General features: G+C 49.0%; 1 protein-coding gene across 2 annotated transcripts in view; it reads left to right on the plus strand.

The window, feature by feature from the left end:
- The window catches only part of KLHDC10 (kelch domain containing 10), a 323,217-nt gene that overhangs the window by 188,004 nt on the left and 111,450 nt on the right, over positions 1-23,763 (plus strand). For both annotated transcript variants that reach the window (XM_086918903.1, XM_086918904.1), the window contains one exon: positions 10,610-10,657. In XM_086918903.1, coding sequence (XP_086775029.1) covers positions 10,610-10,657 — 48 coding nt within the window. The remainder of the gene's footprint in view (positions 1-10,609; positions 10,658-23,763) is intronic.

The following is a 23,763-nucleotide window of genomic DNA, read 5'->3' on the forward strand; positions in this document are numbered from 1 at the left end:
TCACAATGTGCTGCAGGATTATAAGTCTAGATGTTTACAACTTGCTGCTGTTCCGACTGTGCAACCAAAACAGGTGATGGACAGAATGTGGATCAATGTCACACATTCACCCCAGTCCGAAGATCTGGGCCCAAATCCATCGTTTTTTTGCACTCCACACCACCCTGGGTTAGACAATGGCGATATGCAAATCCGCTCTGACCCTGTGCCCCATGGGAACAGTCCAGTCCGAACTACAAAAGCCATGTCCTTCCCAGAACGGAATCAAGCATCCGAGGACCGGACCGGTTTCGAGGTAACACCTCTCATCAGCCCGGCTAGCTTGACTCCAGTGGTGTGGAGTGCCTGGGACCCACGTCTGAGCATCCCCAGCGCACTTTAGGCGGAATTTGCAAACAAAACAGGTGATGGACAGAATGTGGATCAATGTCACACATTCACCCCAGTCCGAAGATCTGGGCCCAAATCCATCGTATTTTTGCACTCCACACCACCCTGGGTTAGACAATGGCGATATGCAAATCAGCTCTGACCCTGTGCCCCATGGGAACAGTCCAGTCCGAACTACAAAAGCCATGTCCCTGCGGCTCCACCAATGGCTGCTCCCAATTTGCCGACTCCGGTGTCATCTCTGCCACAGACACCGGTTCCACAGGAGCCTTTGATTCCATTGGACACCCATGATGACTCATCGGATGAGGATGAAAATGTTAATGAAAGGCCTGGTCAAGGTGTAGAATGGGATGAATAGGTCCTCCCATACCCAGCATCTCCATGTCCGGATCCGATGGACTCCCCGCCAGCAGATGTAGGGGGGTTTCACAAGCTAATGGAGAGAGCAGCTGGTAGATTCAAACTACCAATGCCTTCTGTTGCCACCAAATGTTTCTTATATGATTTTAAAGAACCTTATAAGAAGACAACAAGATCTATCCCTATTTTCCAACATCTTTGGGAGGAAGGCCTTAAGGCAATGAAAAATCCAGCGACGGTGGTCCCTATACTACCGCGTCTCGACAAAAAATGCAAAACGCCGGAGGATGACCGGACTCTGTAATCTCACAAGCGCGCGCAAAGAAAGTCTTGCAACCCCTCAGCTCCTTTGACAACTCCTCCAGATAAAGAGGGCAGGAGGTTAGACCACGCCGGAAAGAGGTTTTCTTCTTGGCGATATTGGGCAGATACAATCTCCAACTATGGTGTGATATTTGGCCATACTTGGATCAACTTCCTCCGGAGTCAAAGACTGAGGCGAAAAAGATTTTGCAAGAGAGGGAAGCAACATCAATGGAGGTCAGACTGTGCCATGGACATTGCCACAACAGCTTTTCGTTCTTTGGCTGGAGCTGCAGTCCTTTGTCGCCAGGGATGGCTTAAGACGCCTTGGTTCAGACCCGAAATCCAAAATAAGATCTTGGATCTACCTTTTGATGTAGAGGCTTTATTTGGTAAACAGATGACACCCTGCAGGATATTAAAGATACTGAGACTGCGAAGTCTCTGGGTACGCTTCAGTACCGCAAAGCTCCTTTTTGGGGTTCCAAGGGCAAGAGCACCACCTACAGAGGCTCTTACCAGCAGCAAAGGTACTCAACATATGGCTCAGGTTCACAACAGTACCGTCCGCTGTATCAGCAAAGGCAAGGTCAGTCCTCAAATTTCTCAAGGCCTAATAACAGAGGGAAGCAGGCTCGCCAAGGACGTGATGCGTCCAAGAGACAATAGCGGCCTCCTGGCTCTTACTACTGTACCCATCTCTACAAGATCATCAGTAGAAGGCAGGGTGTCACAATACCTTCGGAATTGGTCCAAGATAACATCAGACCAATGGGTGCTCAACATCATACGAAAGGGCCATACTTTAGAATTCACGCAAATCCCACCATCCAAGCCCCCTGGTGCCATTCCATCAAAACATCTGCGGCTCATCAGTTGCTCCTGAATGCGATGGAGCCGGTCCCCTCCGCCCAAAGAGGAGAAGGATTCTATTCCAGGTTCTTCTTGGTAAGGAAGACGCTAGAGAAATGGCGCCCAATTTTAGATCTCAGGGAGCTCAACACCTATCTCCTCTCCCTATCTTTCCGGATGGTCTCTCTTCAAGACATTCTACGTCTTATCAATCCAGGGGATTTCATGGCCACGCTCGATCTCGAAGATGCGTACTTTCATGTGCCGATTCTCCCAGCACACAGAAGGTTTCTACGATTTACAGTAGCAAAGAGCCACTTTAAATTAGGGTTTTACCATTTGGACTTCACTCGGCTCCGAGAATCTTCACAAAGGTGCTGGCACCAGTAACTGCGTTTCTTCGGAAGAATCACTTTCAGGTCTTCCCTTACATGGACAATTGGTTTCTGAAGGCTCCATCCAGGGAGGCTGCGAGGGAAGCGGTCAACGCATGTACAAACCTTTTTCAGAATTTGGGTCTCACTCTGAACAAGGAGAAGTCCTCTCTGGTTCCATCCAGGACAGCACGCTTCCTGGGGGCCACCTTGGACTCGAATCTCAAGAAAGCTTTCCCAACCTTGGAGAGGCAGGGAGAACTGCAGACCATGGCGCTAGACTTCTGAGGAAGGTGTCTTTCAGTACGTCGTTAAAAATCCCTTCTGGGGTTAATTTCTTCATGCATTCCTCTAATTCCACACTGCAGGTTGAGGATGCGTCCTCTTCAAGAGCAACTAGACATCCAATGGAAACCGATTCACGGGTCGTTCGACAACAAGGTGACCATCGCCTCGGCAATGAAAAGCGCTGCCGTGTGGTGGACAAAGCCAGAGAACTTGTTCCAAGGTCTATCCTTCGTAAGAGATTCATCTCCTCAGGTTGTGATGACGGATGCGTCTTTGGACGGTTGGGGAGCAGTGCTGCAGGACCTGCATGTCAGTGGACATTGGTCTCCTCAGAACCGTCAGCTCCACATCAATCTTTTGGAGCTCAGGGCGATCAAACTGGCTCTTCAAGCTTTTCTCCCTCGCCTAAGAGGTTCAAAAGTTCTCATCCGGACGGACACACCACGGCCATGCATTACGTGAACAAGGAAGGAGGAACCAGGTCTCTCCCGTGGTCTCAGGAAGCTCAAGAAATCTGGGAATGGGAGATCCTTCATGGGATTTCGCTGCAGGCGGAACACCTGCCAGGGATCTTAAACGAAAATGCGGACAGACTAAGCAGGTCATCCTCAGTCAGTCATGAGTGTGAACTGAACCAACAAGTTCTGGACGAGGTCTTCCAACAGTGGGGCAAGCCTGCAATAGAAATATTTGCCACACCTACCAACAAGAAATGCCGCTCTTATGCAAGCAGGCTTCACCACCAAGGGTCATTGGGTAATGCACTTTAGATAGCCTGGTCAGGGACATTTTTCTACGCCTTTTCCCCCCCATTCCACTGATCCTGAGGTTTATCAGGAAGATCAAGGTAGAGCCATGCAAGCTGATCTTGCTAGCCCCTGCTTGGGCGAGACAGTTCTGGTTCACGGAACTCCACCTGTTGTCGCTGGTTCCTCCTCTTCCCTTGCGAACCATTCCAGACCTTCTCACAATGTCCGAAGGGCAGATTTGGCATCGGGATCCAGCGTCCTTGCACCTGACAGAATGGCTCTTGAGCAGCGAGAATTTATGAACCTTCCCATCTCAAATTAAATAAAGTTCTCTCCCAGGCTAGAGCCCCTGCCACAAACAAAACTTACTGTCTCAAATGGAAGAGATTTTGCATTTGGTGCAGGAAAGAGTATGTTGACCCTTTCTCTTCGCTACCTCATTAAATTCTGCCTTATCTCTTGTCCTTGGCTAAGTCTGGGCTGGCCCATTCATCCATAAGTTCATTTGGCAGCGAGTTCTAGGTATAGACGGTCAGCGTCTGGACCTTCTCTTTGGTCTTCCAGGATAATTAAACCGTTTCTCAAAGGATTGTTCCGTGTCTATCCCCCGGTGAGGCCTCCGCTTCCTACGTGGCAATTGAATTTGGTCCTCACAGCTCATGAAGTACCCCTTTGAACCAATACATCGATCAGACATGAAATTCCTTTCATGGAAATTGGCTTTTCTTTCTTGCCCTCACATCAGCAAGACGCATTGGGGAGTTGCAGGTGCTCACAATCCAAGAGCCGTTTCTCCAATTCAAAAGAAATACAAGGATCTTACGAACTAATCCAAAGTTCATACCCAAGGTGCCCTCTGACTTCCACTTGAATGAACCAGTTATTCTTAAAGCTTTCTTTCCTCACCCTACTACACCAGCGGAGAGGTCGCTACATTCTCTGGATGTACAGCGGTGTTTGAAATTTTTCTTGGATCGCACCAAAGGATTCCGTAAATCCTCCCAATTATTTATTGCCTTTGGTGGTCCTCATAAGGGCCTCCCTCTTTCGAAGCATGGTATTGCAAGGTGAATTACAAATGCCATTCTACATTGCCATAATACAGCGGGTAAGCCGCTGACCAGCAGGGTTAGAGCACATTCCACAAGATCGGTGGCTTCTTCAACAACTCTCTTCGCTGGAGTGCACATCAAAGACATTTGCAGAGCTGCAACTTGGAGCAGCGTGCACACCTTTACAAGGCATTACTGCTTGGATTCCTTGCAACAGGAAGATACGGTTGTGGGCCAGGCGGTCCTGAGGAACCTCTTCCACTAATTGGTGAGCTTTCCTTTCTATCCCACCTTTCTTTTTATTCTGCACATTTTAGTTTTCATGTAATGATGACTATTGCAATGTTTATGTATGCCACAAAATGTGCTTATGGCTGACTGCTTGCTACTCTGATACAAAAGCATGGGAATCTATAAAAGTTCCAATACTGAGGCAAGAAAACAAGTTACTTACCTGTAACTGTGGTTCCCCAGTATTGGTAACTTTCATGGATTCCCATGCGCCCGCCCACCCACCTCCCCGAGGAAAGCTCAGCCTTCAGCAGATATGGTGACTGTTACACAACGGCTACGAAAATCTGAGGCTCTGAGAGGGTTCTATGGGGTGAGGCTCTTCTGATTGGCTGATGCTTAGTTTGGTCTCTTTTCCAAAAAGAGGTGGATATGCTAAAAAAGGGAATGAGACCTAGGCCTTTTCCTTTCTCTTGTGTACCTACTGCTATGTTATTTTGTTACTGAGACTCCCATCCCGACGACGGGGAATGATACTAAAGCATGGGAATCTATGAAAGTTCCAATACTGTTGAACCACAGATACTGGTAAGTAACTTGTTTTCTTCCATCCGCTTTTGAAAGAGAACAGAGGGGCTCCTGTCATCAAGTCCAATCGTGTTAGAACTGACCAGTATTTCTTAATCATTGTCGTAAGTTATGTTATGTTTGTCATGTTCTATTTAATTTGTAGAGCGCACGGCTACTTGGGAGTGTCCCAGCGCTAGCTTCCAAAATAGAGAAATGTCCGCACAACTGATTAAAAAAGCCTATTGCCTAAGTCTGTTGCTCACAGGGCAGTATGTAGTAACACATGTAATTTTAGAAAGGGAAGCTTTTTCTTTGGGTTGGAGTAGGTATTCTCGATGCGAGTACCATGCCCGTTTCATTGAGCGTCTGACTAAGCGTCTAGGATAACCTCCGTCAGTCAGTTTTTTACGAAGTATCTCTGCTTCACTGAAGAAATCCTCTTTTAATTTTCAATTCCTCCGGATGTAGATAGTCTCAGAGTGCTCTGGGATATGAGCTGTTGTACTGGAGAAGTGTGTTGCGCTCTGTTTGTTTCCTGAACAGTGTAGTAAATAGTTCTCAGTTGAGGCTTTTGACGGTGCCATCTAGATAATCTATCTATGTTGTGACTGTATGTGAATCTCCGGTCAAGCTGGCTGTTATTAAGCCATGAGCAAAAATCATGCAATTTATTGCTGACACCTAGTCAGATCATGAAGACCTCATCAATATATCTGCGCCATACTCAAATTTTTGGGGATATGGGTTGATCATATTGTAAATTATGGTAGTCTCAATGTTATCCACAAACAGAATGGCAAAATTGGGGGCAAAAACAGCCCCCATGGATGTACCTTTACATGGTCTGAAATATTCCCCTTGGTTAGGGCTACTTCAAGAAGTGAGATAACTAAATCAGGCATGTCGTTGGTTGAGGTGATTTTTGAAAACCTTGATTCCCTTCCCCTTAATAGAGCTGCAAATTATCTCAGGGTGGAGTTTTATAAAGAACTTAGAGGATTTATTTATTTGAAACACTTAGTACCACTCAAAGGACCACTTGCACACTACCCATGCTAAAGGGAATTCTTAGGCATGCAAAATAAATTTTTAAAGATCTTGTAAGGGCAAGAATAATCGCATCTAGAGTGCACAAAACTCATATACCTGCACCCTGTTTACAGCAAAGGTCAGTTGCCTTTAGACTGTCTTGTAGTTTCCAGTGCACTCGAGAGCTAACTCACAGACCACAGGTGTAGCACCTCGCCCTGATAAGGAGTCCAAGTTAATTGATGCCTCAGGCAAGAGTGGCATCGCAGGCAGCCAATCCGTGGCGCATTCCTAATACTCAAGCCTAATTAGCTCCTTGCGATAGAGCTCACTATGATGAGCTAGAGAAGCTTATGCAATTTTTACCTGATGAGCACCAATCCAAGGCTAATGGTCTTATCCAAGAAGGCAGGCTCATTACTAATACTTCAATTAGATGTGCCTTAGACGTAGCAGACACAGCAGCTAGAGTAGTAAACACCAGAGTAATTCTGTGCAGACATGCTTGGTTGAGAGTTTCAGGTGTTAAGCCTGAGGTGCAAGCCTCTGTTCTTAACCAACCATTCAATAAGGAACACCTCTTTGGTCCAGCAGTTGACACCTCACTGGAAAAAATGAAAAAAGATACTGAAGTCGCTAAGTCTATGGGGACCTTGCAAACATCTTCAGGTGGAGGTTCCTTTCGTCGCTCCTATTATAGTGCAGGCTCCTAAACTTTCATTCGAAAATCCCTCGTCCTTTTGCAAAGGCAAAACAGTCAATTGCCCTCATCAAGGTTATTTCAGAGGTGGACTTAGAGGAAACAATGGAAAGAGAAGAGGTAGAGGCAACTCAAAACGTCCTTCCCCTGCAAATACCAAACAATTACTTTTTTTTTAACAATATATTTTTATTGATTTTACATGATATATACCGGGCCGTGACCCTAAGGATACATTTTGAAGGAATTATGTGACCCTGTATAACTTCTGGAAAACGTGCACACAGCAATAACATTTCGCCGTTGCTTTCAAATCCCACCAAGTTATAATTGAACAATTGGATGAACGATCTGAAGGTTTTAAATGATATTCCTTGTTGTATAATGCCCAATCACATCAGGGGAACACAGCCAATCCGGGGTCTGAAGTGATAAGGGGGTTAGTTCTATGCCCTGGTAATCTGCCCACCACAGCCATATTTTCTTATGTTTTTGGGGGCACCCATGAGCTTGGAACACAGCTATCTCTGCATTAATACGATCAATGGCCTTTTTCCATCTGCCGATCGTAGGAGGAGCTGCACTTTTCCACTGCTGGGCAATATCCCGCTTAGCAATGGTGAGGGCTAAAAACAGGTGTTGCTTGTACCGGTTCCCCCCCTCAATACCATCGGTAGAGATGTAGCAGTTTCAGAGGACTTTTGGATAAGGCTGCACAATTATTGAAAGACTCTTGGGCACCATGAACTAGGAGTAGGTATAGAGGAATTTGGAGAATATGGTTTAGCTGGTGCATGGATAGGAGTGGATCCTGTGGAAGCACCTGTAGTTGAGGTGGTACATTTGTTTAGTGAAAAAGTTTGAGGAAGGTTTAGGTTACAGGACAATAATTGTTATAGGTCAGGGGTTTCAGCAGGACATGCACTGGTGGACAACAAGTCATTGGGAAGAAATATGGTTTGTAGGGTGATGTAGAGTATGAGATTGAAGAGACTACATAGGGCAAGGTACAATGTGCTGTGGGATGTCACCATGGTGTTGAATTTGTTTTTATGAAGGCCAGCAAATCTGATCTAGTGTGCCTTGCACTGTTAGAAACCTTCACTACCCACCTACTCCCTTGCCTAGTCTAATAAAAGCCTAACATGGTAGAACGGGTCATCCTTTCTAATGCATATACAGGCCTTGTACTACCTTCCCTTCCCTACTCTCTGTTCTATCAAACGCAACAACCACGTCTATCCACTGCCAACTCCACAAGGCACAATTGTCCACCCCTCTTGTGGCATCACCCCACAAGGATATAAAGACCTTAAACACCTCACTCATGTACACCAAGCAACATGTCAAAAATAGCACATAAAACACACCTATTTAAACTACCATACAACGCAGTAGCTACAACACTGCAACCTCCCAAAAATAATACACTGAGGAAATTAAATTTGCTGGATGCATATATAGATTAGGAGTCACCGCGGATGTAAAGGTCAAAGCAGGGGCACATATGCGGTATGTAATCCATTGCTGACCAGCATCTGGGAAAACTTGGCTATCGTTGGTCGACACATCTCTCAAGAAAAATCGGAGTACAAATTGAGATGACCCTCATAAGACCCTGGGAAGGCGTGGTATAAGGTGTCATGGCCCCCTGTTCATAATAATGAACTGAACACTTTAATAATCTAATAGCGTTTGTACTTTCCAAGCTACCGTATTTGTATAAAGTGGGAATTTGAAAAAAGAACAACCGCCCCACCCCTGCCCCATTATATATTAATGTTTCTGCCACTGGAGCCATTGGCTCATAAGTTAAGACAGACGGTGAATGATTGAGCCCTAGAGAGGGTGTATTTGAGTCCAGCAGAGCCGGAGGGACTGCTGATGCAATTAGGAATAAACAGAGCTATGTATGAACAAGTAAAGAAAACAGTCTCTCAGAGCCAGCATCAGCGCCCCAGTGGAAATAAATACTGATTGCCGAAGGCAGAAATTCAGTGGGAACAAGATTGCTTTGGGTATCTGGGACTCATGGTGACAAACTGAAAAAGATAGCACAGACTGAAGTCAAACGAGCTGCTGAGAAGCATCAATAAATTCATAACTTGCTGAGGAAGTTCTCCATATATTCCTGTGTAAATATAATGGTTTTGAAAAGCGGGATTGAGTTGGTTTATTGTTGGGTTAGAGGAACAGCAAAAGATGGTTTTAATTAAAGCGAATCTGTGGGGTTATGTTGCCATCAATTTTGTCTTTTGCCAAAGGAGGTTTATGTTGCTGTGGGGCTGGCAAATTCTTATTTGGAGATCAAAGTCTTGCCTGGGATATTAAAAAACTGGTTCAGTATCTTTGAACACTGAGTCGAATGGTCTGTGTTCCTTTGGAACCTATAGTCTGTACCTTTACCCAAGCATTTTCCTGTAATGTGTGTTGATCCCTTGTGCATAGATGCCTAATAAGGTATGGCATCAAAAAATGGGGTGAACCCTGAAGTCGGCAGACCTGGGTAATATTCATTGTACAAAAACAATGGTCTCAGACTTCCTTTTTTTAAATTGATTCAATCAATTGACGTATTCAAAGTTCAACTCATTAAGTGGGCACATATACTATATTTCCCACGGTTCAATCAATGGATACGTTTATCAACAAACACCACTAGCAAATAGCAACAACAATAACTCAAAAGTTATGGGGCAATTTTAATTCATTGAATTTCTAGCTGTCTCATTTTTAAAGCATTTTTTAGTTGCCCAAAAAGGGGTGTGCAAAGAAATAGAAATATAATGTGATTGAGAGGAAAGTTAAGAAAAGGACAGAGTAATACAGTATTTACTATATTTTGCAAAATTATATATACAATGTGTACATTTGGACAAAAATAAATTCCTCAAGGTCCTGGTGTGTATTGCAAAAACTGCACACAGTTCCTCTTAAATGGAGACACTGCTTCCACACTGTTGTTTGCACTAAAATGTGTAAGCCAGCAGCTGATGTGGTCTAGTCTTCCAGTGCTTTCATTCTTTGCTGGAAGATGTCCTACATTTCCAAACACTGATCAGCGGAGGGCACTTTTCTAGGTATAGAAAGGCAGCTTCGTTAATTTTTGAGCGACATTGACAGATCGGCATAATGTAAAAAGCAGCAACCAAGGCTATAGCACTGGTGCACTATTCTGACTCTGCTACTCAAGACGCTTCCCTGACAAATGCTGCTGTTGACATTCGCTTCATCCTGATTTGTAATGTGCCTCTGCTTGTTGGAAATGGAGAAACTGCAAGTGGGAGAAAGATGTTATTATATTGCAAACTGGGACCTCTCCTCAGCATACTCTTATCCCAATTCTTAGCTGTTTCCATCCCTGGTGTTTCACCTAATGGTAAGAAGTAGAGGCCTAAATTGCAGCAGTAACCAGTTTTGTTTGCCCAGTAAGTACACAAATGTAGAGCATACTCGCATGAGAACTAGTGACTGGTAAGTATCCTTCGTTTTGTGTTGACTTGCTGTAAGAGGGTACAACTGTATTATGGCAACCTTCTTTCATGTAGAACGATTGATGTATGTGCACACTATACAGCATGCACATTGTTTCTGGTTATTTCTTTTCCTCTGGAGATTACTTTACTTTTCTTTTACTGTATTCATTGTAACTTCTGAGCCAAACACCCCTTTATGTTTTTTTCTTCATTTCCTTATTGTCTTTTACAGGTTTCCCTGCAGCCAGAAGATGCCACAGTTGTGTGCAAATAAAAAGCGGTAGGATTTTGCAGAAACTTTTTTTTCTTTTAGTAACACTCCTGATTTTCTTGACATCAACGTAGTCCGCTAATTTGGAAAGGGACCCTAATCTAGTCTTGTCTTCATTGCCAGCTACAGGAATCCTTGAGCTTTGTCACAGTAGTTTAACTTGATACCAAGAGAGGCGAGTGATAGAGCTTGCATTCAGGATTTCCACATTGTTTGTTAACTGCATACCACTAAGTTGATCTTGATGGGTTTGTATTGTATTGCAACATTTATATAGCGCTTACTACCCCTTTGTGGGGCCCTGAAGTGATTGCTTAAATGAATAGCACAGTACACAGTGTAGGATGTGTGGTTGAAAGCAAGTTGACTTTGTTTTGAGCCTGTATGGGAAGTGTTTCCGTGTGAGAACCACTGAGGTGTGGTTATCGTGGTAGGGTACACATCGCTAAACAGTGTGATGGATGAGGAAATGTGAGAGATGGTGCTCCATTTATGGCTTTGTTAGCAGGCCGCTTTGAGTAGCTCTGCAGACCCCTTGTTGGTATTAGTGTTCATAGTCCACTTAGCGTGTTACTGTGCTCGGTTATCCATTCTGAGATATTCCTTTTTTTTTTTTTTTAAGTTTATGCTCCTGCGCAGACACAGGTTAAAGGAAGAAGCTATGAAAAGATCTGCTGGGATGGACTTTGTTATAATCATCCCAAATCTGATTGTCATTGTGAAATGTCAAAGTGGCCGTAGTATTTTAGCTAGTCTGGACCTGCAGTGTTGGACCAAATTAGAGTCCTCCTATGGCTATCAATATGTGGCAGATCTCTTCAGCCCTTATGTGCCTGTTCATTTGGTGTTGTGTGGCCTAATGTGAATCAATGGTACAGTATTGGGTGATGGATATGACCCTTAGCCATTTTGTGTTGTAGATTTGGAAGAGTGGCAACTAGTAAAAGGGAATTATTAAGCTGCCTGTATGTACTACAGTCAGCTCGGTGGTAAACGTTATGGTATTCACGTTAGTGTGAGTCCTATATTGTATTAGGATTACATTATATAGCAATTACTACCCTTGACCAGGCATTATTGTTGTGCTTTTACGCTTGGCAGCACACTATTCCAGGTCTCAGAGTTTTTTTAAAAACTTCTTTTTATTAAGTTTTACACTAGAATTCCAACTTACAGCCATGTATATTGTGTCGAATACAAACCTCCGCATCTGCCGGGTACGCAGCATGTAAGGTAGGAGAAAATATAGGAAGACCTGTACTATTCATGCTGTTAGTCACATTCCACATAATCAAATTTCGACAATAAGTATCAAAGGTAGGAGTCAGGTCGACATGACATCCTCTATGCATCATATTCTAGCAGCTAAACATATATAAAACATATTACTCATGAAACTTGATGACAACAAGAGCGTCTATTGACAAAAGGCAGGCAGTATATATACTGGTCAAGTTCATCTGGTGGCAAGCAGGTCTTGTATACATTCTGTGGGATTTAATGGTGTTATAGAGGCCATCTAGGGGTCGACCAGTGTGGTTACTGACTCGTCTAAGTGTGATTCGGCAGTGGGTTGTGTATTTATTTATGGCATTGGGGTAGCTTGGTGACTTTTTGGGCGCAGTCCCCTTCAACCGTGTCTTTTTGCTTCCCACTCTCATACTACCTCCGACCACATGTCCGCTATAGGGCGGCAACTCGCCAGTCTTTTTTTTTTTTTTTCCCCTCCTCCATTATGCTTTCTCATGCCCGGGCTCATGCTGTGACATCTTTTTTTCAGTACAGGATACCAGGGCCGGTAGGGGGTTTTCCATCATAGAGCTCTTCTCCGTCTAGCCAACACTAGAGCTAGAGGTAGGAATTGGTTTCAGCACTTTTTTCTGTTTTGTACTAGGGAGTAGGCCCAGAACATTTGGCGCCTTTGTGTTGGGAATAGTGCGTGCAAGGACCTTATGCAATGACTCAAGGACATGCTAGTATTCCGATAGGGACGGACAGTTCCATACCATGTGTTTAAAGTCCGCGTCTGTCTGTGCACCGCGCGGGCATGGTTTGTCAACGCTGCCCCACATTATGTTGAGTCTGTGTGGTGTGAGATAGGTCATATGTAGAATGTTGAATTGGGTGTATTTGAAGCAAGCATTTCTGGAGATAGTCTTTTGTTATAGTCTTTTGTTAAGTGCAGCGCCGGTTTCCATTCTCCCTCAGAAATGGCACGCTGTATAGTGGACTCCCACTTCTATTGAAGCATGGGTAGCTGATTCCCCACCATGTCTCACAGGGCGCGGTCCGACAGTTTAATTAAATGTCTTGCCGATCCCAGTGTAATCCTGGCCTGCAAGAGTCCATGCATGTTTGATTTGCGTGTGCCCGCTCCCACAGACTGCAAGGTTCTCCGCATCCCATAATTATTCAAAAATTGCCCACGAGGCAAGTAATACTGGGATATCCCCTCCTCTAGGGGGATCAGTGTTCCCTCCAAGTAGCAGTCCCCCACTCTCGACAGGCCCGCATTATCCTTGCCTTTCCTCTGGGCAATCTCACCAAGGGAAGGTCTGGTGAATGCATCGTAGTTTTTGGTGTACACCTAATGCTTCCCCAACATTTCAAGGCCCCTGTAACTAGTGCGCCCGTAGCTGGGACCCTCTCCCAGGAAGTAGCATCCCAGCTAACTGCCTCCCTTTCAGGTCTGTGCAGGGTGGTGAGTCCAGCGTCTCCATCCCGATCCCTTCCAGCCACTGCAAATAAGGCAGCCAAGTAGTATGCCTCGAAATCCGGGGTTCCCAATCCCGCATTTGCCGGCAGTCTTTGGGCAATAGCTAATGACACTCTATTGCTGCCCCCACTTCAAATCAAGCCTCTCAGTAGTTTATCTAACTCTTTAAACCAAATCCTCCGGATAACCACCCGCATATTTGCGGAAAATAGAGTAGGCGTGGCAACATGACCATCTTGGAGAGAGCGCTACTCATGACATGGTGGGGAGCTTAAGGGTGCGCCAGTATGCCACCACCGACTTAAGGGAGGGAAGCACTGGGTTCAAGTTGCCCTCCAGGAGGTCCCTTTGTTCATGAAATATTTAATTACCGAAGTATTTGAAAGACCGTGGGGACCAGTTGGTGCCCATCGGAAGAGACTGGGGCAAGGGGCTATAGGGTTAAGAGGAAAGACATGCGTCTTACGTTGGTTCACTTTCAGACCAGTTAATGTAGTATGATCCTTTAAAATATCCATTGCATCTCTTATCCCTCCATCGTCATTTTGCAAATAAAGGAGAATATCTGTGTATAGAGAAATCATAAATTCTCTCTTGTCCAGTGTCGGGCCAAGTCGATCATTCTCTGGTCTGAACTGCACAGCTAGTGGCTCCATAGCCAGGGCGAACAGGAGCGGCGACCAAGGGCATCCCGGTCTGGTTCCCCTGTGTATCCTGTAGGAGCTTGAGATTGTACCGCTTGTCTTCACTCTAGCCATGGGGGAGATGTAAAGTAGCTCGACCCACCTAATCTAGCCCTCACCCAGCCCCATAGCATGCATCACCTTCAGCAAGAAGTCCCACCGCAAGGAGTCTAAAGCTTTTTCTAGATCCACTGCATTCGGGTAGTGCGAGAGATCTAGGTGAAACAGTGCATAATAGTCTTCCAAGGCTCCCGGACGTGGATCTAGCTGGGATGAACCTGTTCTGGATGCACCAGTATGCGCAGGAGCAGTCTCCTGGCTAATATTTTCCTTATGATTTTGAAGCCATATTTAACATGGTTAGTGGTCTGAATTCTGGGACCCTAGGGGTGTCAACTTTAGTCTTAGGGATGGGCACCACCAGGGCCTCTCTGGTTGTTGTTGGCAAGTGGCCACGGTCCAGTGAATCAGCATATAGCCTCTCGAGGTGGGGCGCCAGTTGGGCACTATATGTTGCATATAATTCAGCCGGGAGGTCATCTGGCCAGGGGCCTTCCCTTTTGCCATATCTTTAATCGCCACCCTAATTTCTTGTACACTGATAGCGTCCCCCAAGTCTTTCTGGGATTCAGTATCAATAAGTTATAGTTGGACATTGTCCAGGTAGTCTTGGATCTGGTCCCCTAGTATTCTCGGTGGACGGTCATTGAGGGATTCGTAATATTGTAAGAAGCAGGTATTAATTGTGTTAGGGGAATAAGTTGTGACTCCGTCTGTATCCTGCCGCCTAGTTATCGGGGAACCCTTATTCTCTGGCTGAATCAGCCACGCTAGTAATCTTCCTGATTTCCCACTGTTTCTTCTGGTAGTCCTTGCGAGCTAAGGTTTGCAGTCTGTCCAGTGTTTTTATTGTAGGCACTCTTGGCTGTGGACAGTTGTGTGTGGGTATCGGTCTGCCCCCTTAGTATGAACTCAGGCACGTTTATCTCAGTGCTCAGTTTTTGGAGTTAATTCACGATATCCCTCCTAGCACCCACCGTCGCCCCCATACAGTGTCCCCTGATGACCACCTTGAAGGCGTCTCATTCCACTAGCGAGGAACTGGCCGTACCCTGGTTTCGTGAGAAATAGTAATGGAGGTATGCAGGGATTGTTGGAAGTATGTGTATACCAGCATGGTAGCGTCCAGTCTCCAAGTGAGGAGAGCTGACGTTTCGGGCGTCGTGGAGAACGTCCAGAGTTTAGGGCTATGGTTTGACGGTGTGCGTCCCAAATTTTCTGTCTGTTCATCCCACATTAGTACACAAATGACAAAGGAACATGTCCAACCTGGTATGCAAATGATATAGGGGGAAATATAATTAATAGTCCTTAACTTGTTCGTGGTGCAGTCTCAATATATCCACTAAGTCCCAGTGCTTTATCCCAGTACGGAGGGCTTTCGCATTGAAGTTGGCCAGTGTACCATGCAGTGATGGGTGGATCTATCTATGGTGGTGTTTGCCACGCAGTTGTAGTCTCCCTCCAGTGCCATATCCTGTGTGCCTGTTCCTGTAAGCGGGTTGAAGAGTTTGCAAAGAAACTGTTGTTGCTCATGGTTAGAGGCGTAGATGCTGCCCTCTCGTTGATCAAACTGGAATGGCATGGTGAGCAAAAAAAAGATGGACTTAGGCTCGGATCTCTTTACTGGGGTGAATGTATGACATTGTTCTGCATTCTGTCCATCAACTGTTTTTGCATTTGTCACCCCGAGTGGGACGGGTATGCTCAGACGTGAGTCCTGTGCTCTCCATGCCACTGAAATCAAGTTATCTTGGCTGATGAGGGCTGAAAGCCCGTCCTAGGATGCTTGTTTCCAGTCCATGGAGGACCTGGCTTGGCAGTTCGGGCTGGACTGTTCCCATGGGGTACAGGGTCCACACTGATTTTCATATGGCTGGGTTCAAACTGGAATGGCATGGCATGGTGAGCAAAATAACGATGGACTTAGGCCCACATCTCTGTACTGGGGTGAATGTTTGACATTGTTCTGCATTCTGTCCAGCTGTTTTTGCTCTCATTGATCAACACATATCGGCCCTTGGGATTAATTAGGGTTTGTGCCGCAGCAAACTGCATTCCAGGGTGTATCCACACCAGTACCCCACGGGAGAAGGCAGAGTACGACGTAGCGTACATGTGGCCCCTCCATCGTCTTAGGAGACGTTGTCCCTATTCTAAAATCAGGTGGGTTTCTTAGAGCATGAATATCTGTGCTCCCCTACATCTAATATAGCAGAGTATGTTATGACGTTTCGCTGGTGGGGGGCGTGGCTTGGACGCCGATCGGGATGGCGGCGTGAGCTCGCGGCTCCGCGCGGAATCCCGTTAATTCTCCTGTTTTCGGGACCCTAGGCGACCCGAAGACTACGTTCCTGCCCTCTGAAGTGTGAGGGGACAGCTGGGCACAATCGGAGGGTCGCTGGGGGACTGCTGGCCCCGAGAAGATCGAGAGAAGAGGCGGCCGAGGTGTTGCCGAGGGTGCGAAGAAAATGGCGGCGAGGAGGTCGGACGGCCCCGAACTTCAGCCCTGAGCCAAGTTGTCGCCGAGTGGCAAGAGATCCTGCACTCGGCTGCCCGAGGCACTAGGATCGGCGGTGCTGTGTCCTGAGACCAGGGGACGCTGACCTGATTCGTCCAGGAGCTTGGGGACCTTCGTTGGCTGCCGCCCGAAGACTCATCCTTCCCCCCCCTCAGGCTTCGGAGGGGGGTGACGGAACGGAGCTAGTCTACCTGGCCATTGCTCCTGAGAGCGTCGGTGGGGACATTGCACTGCCCGGTGCCCGGAGACTGGCACGGAACCACGGGCGCCAACGCAAAACGGGCGACTGGACCTGTTACGCAGCACCTTGGCATGGCGGCGATCGGAGGGCCGATGCCCGGGAGTCGCGAGGGGGACGCGGCGACATCTCCTCGGCTGAGCGAGAGTACCTCCCCGGAGCTTGACCAAGAACAGCGGCTGAACCGGCGTTTGGATGCCATACTTGATGCGATCACCTCCACTAAGGAAGCATTGCACCATGACATTGCCCAAGTGGCCACGGGCCTGGGGCTGCTACGCGCGGATCACGCGAAGCTGGCGGACAGGGTCAAGGACCATGACCAACTGTTGCTGGACCTGAAGCCATCGGTGGTGACCGCGGAGCACAGGATCACGGACATTTTGGCCCGACTGGACTCACTGGAGCGGAGGGCGGAGGATGCCGAAGGCCGCAATAGACGGAACAACGTGCGGGTCGTAGGCCTGCCGGAACGAATTGAGGGGGAGGATGCGGTGGCCTATATGGAGAACTGGTTCCGCACTGTGGTGGCGCCGGAGGGGCTTACTCCCTTTTTCACCCTGGAGCGACCTCATCGGGTGCCTGCTCGCCCGCCGGGGCTTGGCCGCCCCCCCCGACCGATGGTGGTGCGGCTCCTCCACTACAAGGACCGGGATCTCCTCATCCAGCGGGCCAGGATGTCGGGCCCGTATGAGGTGGAGAACAGTAAGGTCACGATCTTCCCGGACTACACTCAAGCGGTCCAGAAGAACAGAGCATCGTTCCTCGCGGTGAAGGAGCTCAGGGAAGAAGGCATCCAGTACTCCTTGCTCTACCCGGCTAAGCTGCGGATCATAATGGATGGCTCTACGCACTTTTTTCAGACTCCGGATGAAGTTTGGCAATGGCTGGAGTCATATAGAGCGGGGTCGGACAGATCGCATAAAAGTAGGCGAGACCAACCCAAGCAGCCCCGGGTGAGGCAGTCACAACGCATCAGATCCCGCAACAGGTGCCAGCGGGAGAAACGGGAGGCTCAAATGGCGGCGGAGAAGAGGGATGCGCTCGCAGCGACGGCGGCCATTACAGGGTCGCAACAGAACAGTGAACGGGCAGAAACGGACTCGGAGGGGAAGGCAGCAGGACGGGAGAGGAACTTTCAGAGGCGGAAAGCTCGAAGGGGCCGATAGTGACCCCACAGACATCGGATGGTATTTTCTGCGGCTGAGATAGAATTGGGACTAGATCGAGACTTCAGGGTAGGGTGGTATCCTGTTGATGGAGGGCGGGTTGCCGGGAGGGGGAGCTGTGTGCTTCGGAGGGGATGAAGGCGCGGGGCGCGGACTCCGCTTGCTGGGGTCGGCGGTGACTCACCCCCCTTGGGCCCTTAAGGCCGACTGTGGTGGAGACCACAGGGTAAGAGTGCGAGAAGTTGGTTCAAGGTTTGGATGGGGGCGGCCATAGGGTTCGTGTGCTCTGTCCTGGGGAGTGGGGTTTGGGAAGTTTTTCAGTTTTGGGAATGTTCGGGGGGGGGGCAACTGCATTGGGGGGGCTATGAACCTTCGTTATTTGAATCGGACTGTACGAAGTTGGAATGGGGACATTACCTAATTTGAAATGCCTGACGTGGAATGTCCGGGGGCTGCGGACTATGGTGAAACGGCACAAAGTACATGCATATCTAGTACGCAGGGGGGTTCAGATTGCTATGCTCCAAGAGACTCATCTCACCAAAAAAGAGTGCGCTGCCTTGCAGAAAAGATGGCGTGGCCAGGTATTTGGCACCACTTACTCAGCGTATGCCAGGGGGGTGTTGATCTGGGTGAGGGCGGGGATACCCTTTCAAGTGCTGAATCAAGTAGTGGATCCGGATGGCCGGTTTGTGGCGGTGGAGGGGAGGTTATATGGACGGGATGTGGTTTTCTGCTGTGTCTATGCACCGAACACTGACCAAGCTCGATACTTTGATAGCCTCTCGGGGTCTTTGGCCTCTTTCCTGGCGGGTCCGATAGTGTTGGGGGGGGACTTCAACTCGATCACGGATGTAGCTCTGGATAGGTCCCATCCCCCCTGGTGGACTCCCCGGTGCGCAGGCTGGCCGCGCACAGGAAGGACTGGCAGGAGCGATGGGGGTTGCTGGATGTCTGGAGGGAGCGGCACAGGGGAGCCAGGGATTATTCCTTTTATTCTGCTCTCCATGATCTGCATGTCAGGATTGATTCGGTGCTCTGCGGTGGATCCCTAGCCCCATTGATTTCCCATGCGGAGTACCTGGCTAGGACTATCTCCGACCATAACCCTCTATTAGTACACATTCAGTGGCAGAGAGAGCGCTCAGTGATACCAACATGGCGGCTTCGGCCGGAGACGCTTGAGGATTCTGTGTTCAGCGACGCGGTTCGGCAGGGCATTGATAGCTATTTCGGAGTGAATGAGGGCACGGCTACGAGTAGGTCCACTGAATGGGATGCAATGAAAGTGGTGGTGAGAGGGGTGTGCTTGGGTAGGTTCACGAATGCTCGCACGACTGTGTTGAACGACCTAATGAAAGCGGAAGAAACTTTGAGGGACTTGGAGCGCCGCAGGCCGGCTAGGCCAGATTTACAGGCCCAGTTATTGGAAGCGAAGGAAGTGGTTGCCACCGAGACGGAACGTTTAAGGTGTTATGACTACAGGCAGTATATCCTCAGGGCACATGCAGAAAGGGACAAGGTGGGTACCCTCTTGGCCAGACTAGCTAACCCGGAACTTAGGGGCTGCCCGATCCTCAGCATTAATAATGCGCAGGGAGAAATGGTGTACTCCCAGGCTGCGGTATTGGAACGTTTTAGGGGGTATTATGAGGAGTTATACCAGAGTCAGCTGGGAGTGGGGGTTCAGGACATCGCGGAATACATGGGGGAGAGGCAGCTTCCGGTCCTGGACGAGGAGGACGCGAAGGAGCTGGGTAGCCCGATCACGCTCACGGAAATACGGGTGGCCATCAAACATATGGCCCGCAACAAGACGCCCGGGGTGGACGGACTGCCGATTGAATTTTATCAACAGTATGTGGACAGCTTGGCTCCCAGGCTGCTGGTGGTATATACGGAAGCTTTCGGGGCGGGGGCATTGCCTGGGTCCATGCGGGAGGCCTTGATTGTACAGCTCCTAAAGCCTGGCCGGGATGCCGCGGATGTGAGGTCTTATCGCCCGCTATCCATGCTGACGGTAGATTATAAGATCTTGAGCCGAATCCTAGCCACCAGGCTGGCCCCACATATGACGGGCCTGGTACACAAGGACCAGGCCGGGTTTATACCCACGAGGAGCACGGCGCTGAATATCCGCCGCCTGGTGGGAATAATGGACGCGGAGGGAGCTCCGGCGGTCCTGTCTGTGGACATCGAGAAGGCCTTTGATAGTTTGGAATGGTCTTTCCTGGATGGAGTGTTAGAGAGGTTTGGCATGGGCGAGGGGTTCCGAAGGTGGACGAGGGTCTTATATACCTCGGCAACGGCGAGAGTGCGTTTGGGCGGCCTGGTGTCTGCGGCATACCCGGTGGGCAGGGGCACACGACGGGGATGTTCTCGCTCCCCCCTATTGTTTGCTCTGGCGCTGGAACCCTTGGCGGTCCATGCGAGATCAGGGGACAGGTACGAGGGGATAGTCAGCGGCGGGCAGTGGCATTATATATCGCTATATGCGGATGACTTGCTCCTGTACCTGGCTGACACCTCGGGGGCGTTGGTCGGAGCGATGGATCTGTTGTCTGAGTTCGGCCGGCTGTCGGGCCTTAAGGTCAATTGGGCGAAGACTTGTGTGTTCCCGCTGCGAGCGGACTCGCCAGTCCCTGGCAGCGATTTGGGTGTGGTATGGGAGCCCTCTTGCATCACCTATTTGGGTGTTCGCATCTACCACGCGACTGCGGACCTATTGGAGGGCAACATTGGTCGCTGTGTCCGGGCACTGCGGGGCAGCTTGTCTTTCTGGTCGACCCTCCCGCTGACGGTTCTGGGTAGGATTGCACTGTTGAAAATGGTGGCGCTCCCCCGCTTCCTCTATTATTTCCGAACGCTGCCTGTCTGGATTCCCCAGGGGGTATTTAGAGACCTGCGGTCAATGATAATTGGCTTCCTATGGGGGCATGGCCGCCGTAGAGTGGCCCTGAGCACGCTACTTCGCCCCAAGCTAGAAGGGGGCATGGCTGTGCCCGACCTCGAGCTGTATTATCTTGCGGCGCAGTTGCAGGTCCTTACACAGAACGTAGCTAGGGTGTTTCGGGGTCCAGAGGAGGACCGGGATCGGGGGATACAACGCCACGTGCAGTCCTACATCATCATGCAACAGAGGCTCGAGTTACGGGCCCTCACCATGGAAGAGCGGACGCTCCGGCTGTGCTGGCAGAGGAGCCTTCGGAGAGCGAGGGCATCGCGGCCTTATGCACCGGAGATCCCGATCGGAATGCTGACGGCTTTGCCGCACGGGGGAGATTGGTCCCCGTTGCTGGATTGGGAAGAGGCGGGACTGCAGGTAGTGGGCGACTTGTACATAGACGGGGCTTTGGCGCCGTTCGAAGTGCTCCGGGACCAGTTCGGGCTGCCTGATGGGGGTTTCCTACTACACGCGGCAGTGGTGGCTGCCATACAGAAGCACTGGAAAGGGGGGCTCATGGAATCCACAACGACTATGGCGTGCCAATATGTGGTGATGGCGGCTGGTACGTTCAAAGCTGTGACGTGCCTCCATAATAGGATGCTGAATGAGGGACTGGAACCACTCCAAGGGCTCAAGGCTAAATGGGAGGTGAGCGTAGGCCGACCCATACCGGATACGGCATGGGGCCACATCCTGCGGCGCACGTGGAAGGGCACGAGAAATGCGCGCTTTCAGCAGGTACATTTCTATGTGCTTCATAGGGCTTACTTAACCCCTGAGAAATTACAGCGGTACTTTCAGGTGCCGGATGCCCGATGCCCACGGTGTTCGTCTCTGGGAGCGGACATGGACCATTTGTTTTGGAGGTGCTCACACCTGGGGACCTATTGGGCGGAGGTAGGGGAACTCCTGAATGAAGTGACAGACAGGGAGGTGGAATTCGATATGGCGGCGTGCCTGTTGCTCTGGTTCCCGCATACTAAACACACCAAGGTGACAAGCAAATTCATAGACCTGGGTCTGATATTGGCGCAGAGGGAAATATCGTGGCATTGGAAGTCCAGGGGGGGACCCTCACTGCGTAGATGGAAGAATGAACTGCTGCGTTGGTCTGACTGCGAGAGTGTGCTCCGGATGAAGCAGGCTGTCAAGATGGGGAATGAGAAGGCATTGGATGCGGCGCGTGCATGGGAGTTAGTGGTACAGGCTTTGCGTGATTCTTTGGTAGAGGATGAGGATGGTGAGAACTAAGCCGATGGACACCGCGGGGCGAACACAGAAGTATTGTACCACGCACTGTAGTGGATCCATCCAATTCGACAGGACGAGGCACACACCTTAGCAGTTGCCAGGGGAGGGGGGGCTTTGGGGGGGCTGGTTAACGGGAGTTTGGGGTGGGCCGGAAGCCATTAGATGGTTGCTCGTTAGGGCACCTTGGATCTACTAGGACGGTGGGTACTGTGTGGAGTGTGGAATGGCTGGGGAGAGCGGCCAGGTGTGACAACCCATAGCGCCTAGGGCAGGTCCCGACAAGGGCGGTACCACTGATTATCACTGGGATGGCTGACGGGAGTGATGTTGTGGGTGGGGGGGTAAAAGCAGATACGCAAATCGATATTTCAACCATGGTCCCTATGGGACGTCCACCGTGATGTTTTCCTATTGAACGAAGTAAAATGCCGCCCGGCCTCCGGGATGCGGGCTGAATGGCTGTGTACGACTGGGATTTCTTATTGGACGGGGGGATATCACGAGTGAACTGGCTGACTAATTGTATCCTGTGGTTTATAATTCTGCAATAAAAATATATTTTTAAAAAAAATGACGTTTCGCTGGTGAGCCCATGCCTCTAACATTCCAAGTAAGGACTTTATCCCCTAGGGTCTATGTTTGCACTTGCCATGTGATCTTGATGTCTTGACTCGCCTGCCATGTCCTGATTTGACTATGCCTTGTCGCCTGTATGCTTGTGTAAACTTGAAAAAAAACAACTTCCCAACCCAATGGCAGGAGAGCAACAGCTAACTGCCCAAACCTGTAAACTAAACAAAACATAGTCAGAACGCAGCCTCCGGGTCACTAGGCAAGTCATTCTGGTGGGGTGGTGGATGTAGAATGTAGGTGGGATTGGAGCGTCTTATTCCAGCTCCACTATATGGTGCATTCCCAAGCAATGTTTCTCAGTCCTAAGTTCACGACCACAGTCTATGGCTCTCCCACTGCAGGGTCGACCATGGTTTTTCTTCGGTTATGGAGTGGGTTCTTGGAGAGTGTGGAACGTATACCAGTTTTGGAGTGCTCTGTAAGTCTGCTTCAGTTAAACTATGGTGTCCGCAAATCGCGGGGTGAGCTTCGGCAGCTGGAGATTTGTTTCGAGGGAGTCCCTAGATTCGGCCAACGGATCCAGTCGATGTCTCTGAGGCTTTGTCCTGGTGCAGAGGTCCCCCGCGCTGGGATTATCATTACCAGTACCAGGTACCCGTGTAGCAGTCCCCCAGAGTTTAGACCGATTTACCCAGTAAATCGGTACAGGTACCGGCACCAGGATAAGAACCTTAAAAGCAGATCGAAATAATAAAATGTATGGCGTGTCCAAATGTTCGGTTTCTGTCTGTTCAGCACCCTGGTCAAGCTGCTAATGGATCAGTGATTTTTGCTGGCATGCTACAAAGATAACACCATGCTCTCTCCAAGGGCTAATTGACCGACGAATCTTAGAAGCTGTCCTTTTTGTTTTTACAACTTCTGACATCCCAATGGAAGTTATGCTGTGGCACGGCG

The sequence above is a fragment of the Lissotriton vulgaris genome, chromosome 1_1 (genome assembly GCF_964263255.1).
Source record: "Lissotriton vulgaris chromosome 1_1, aLisVul1.2, whole genome shotgun sequence".
NCBI classification, from domain to species: domain Eukaryota; kingdom Metazoa; phylum Chordata; class Amphibia; order Caudata; family Salamandridae; genus Lissotriton; species Lissotriton vulgaris.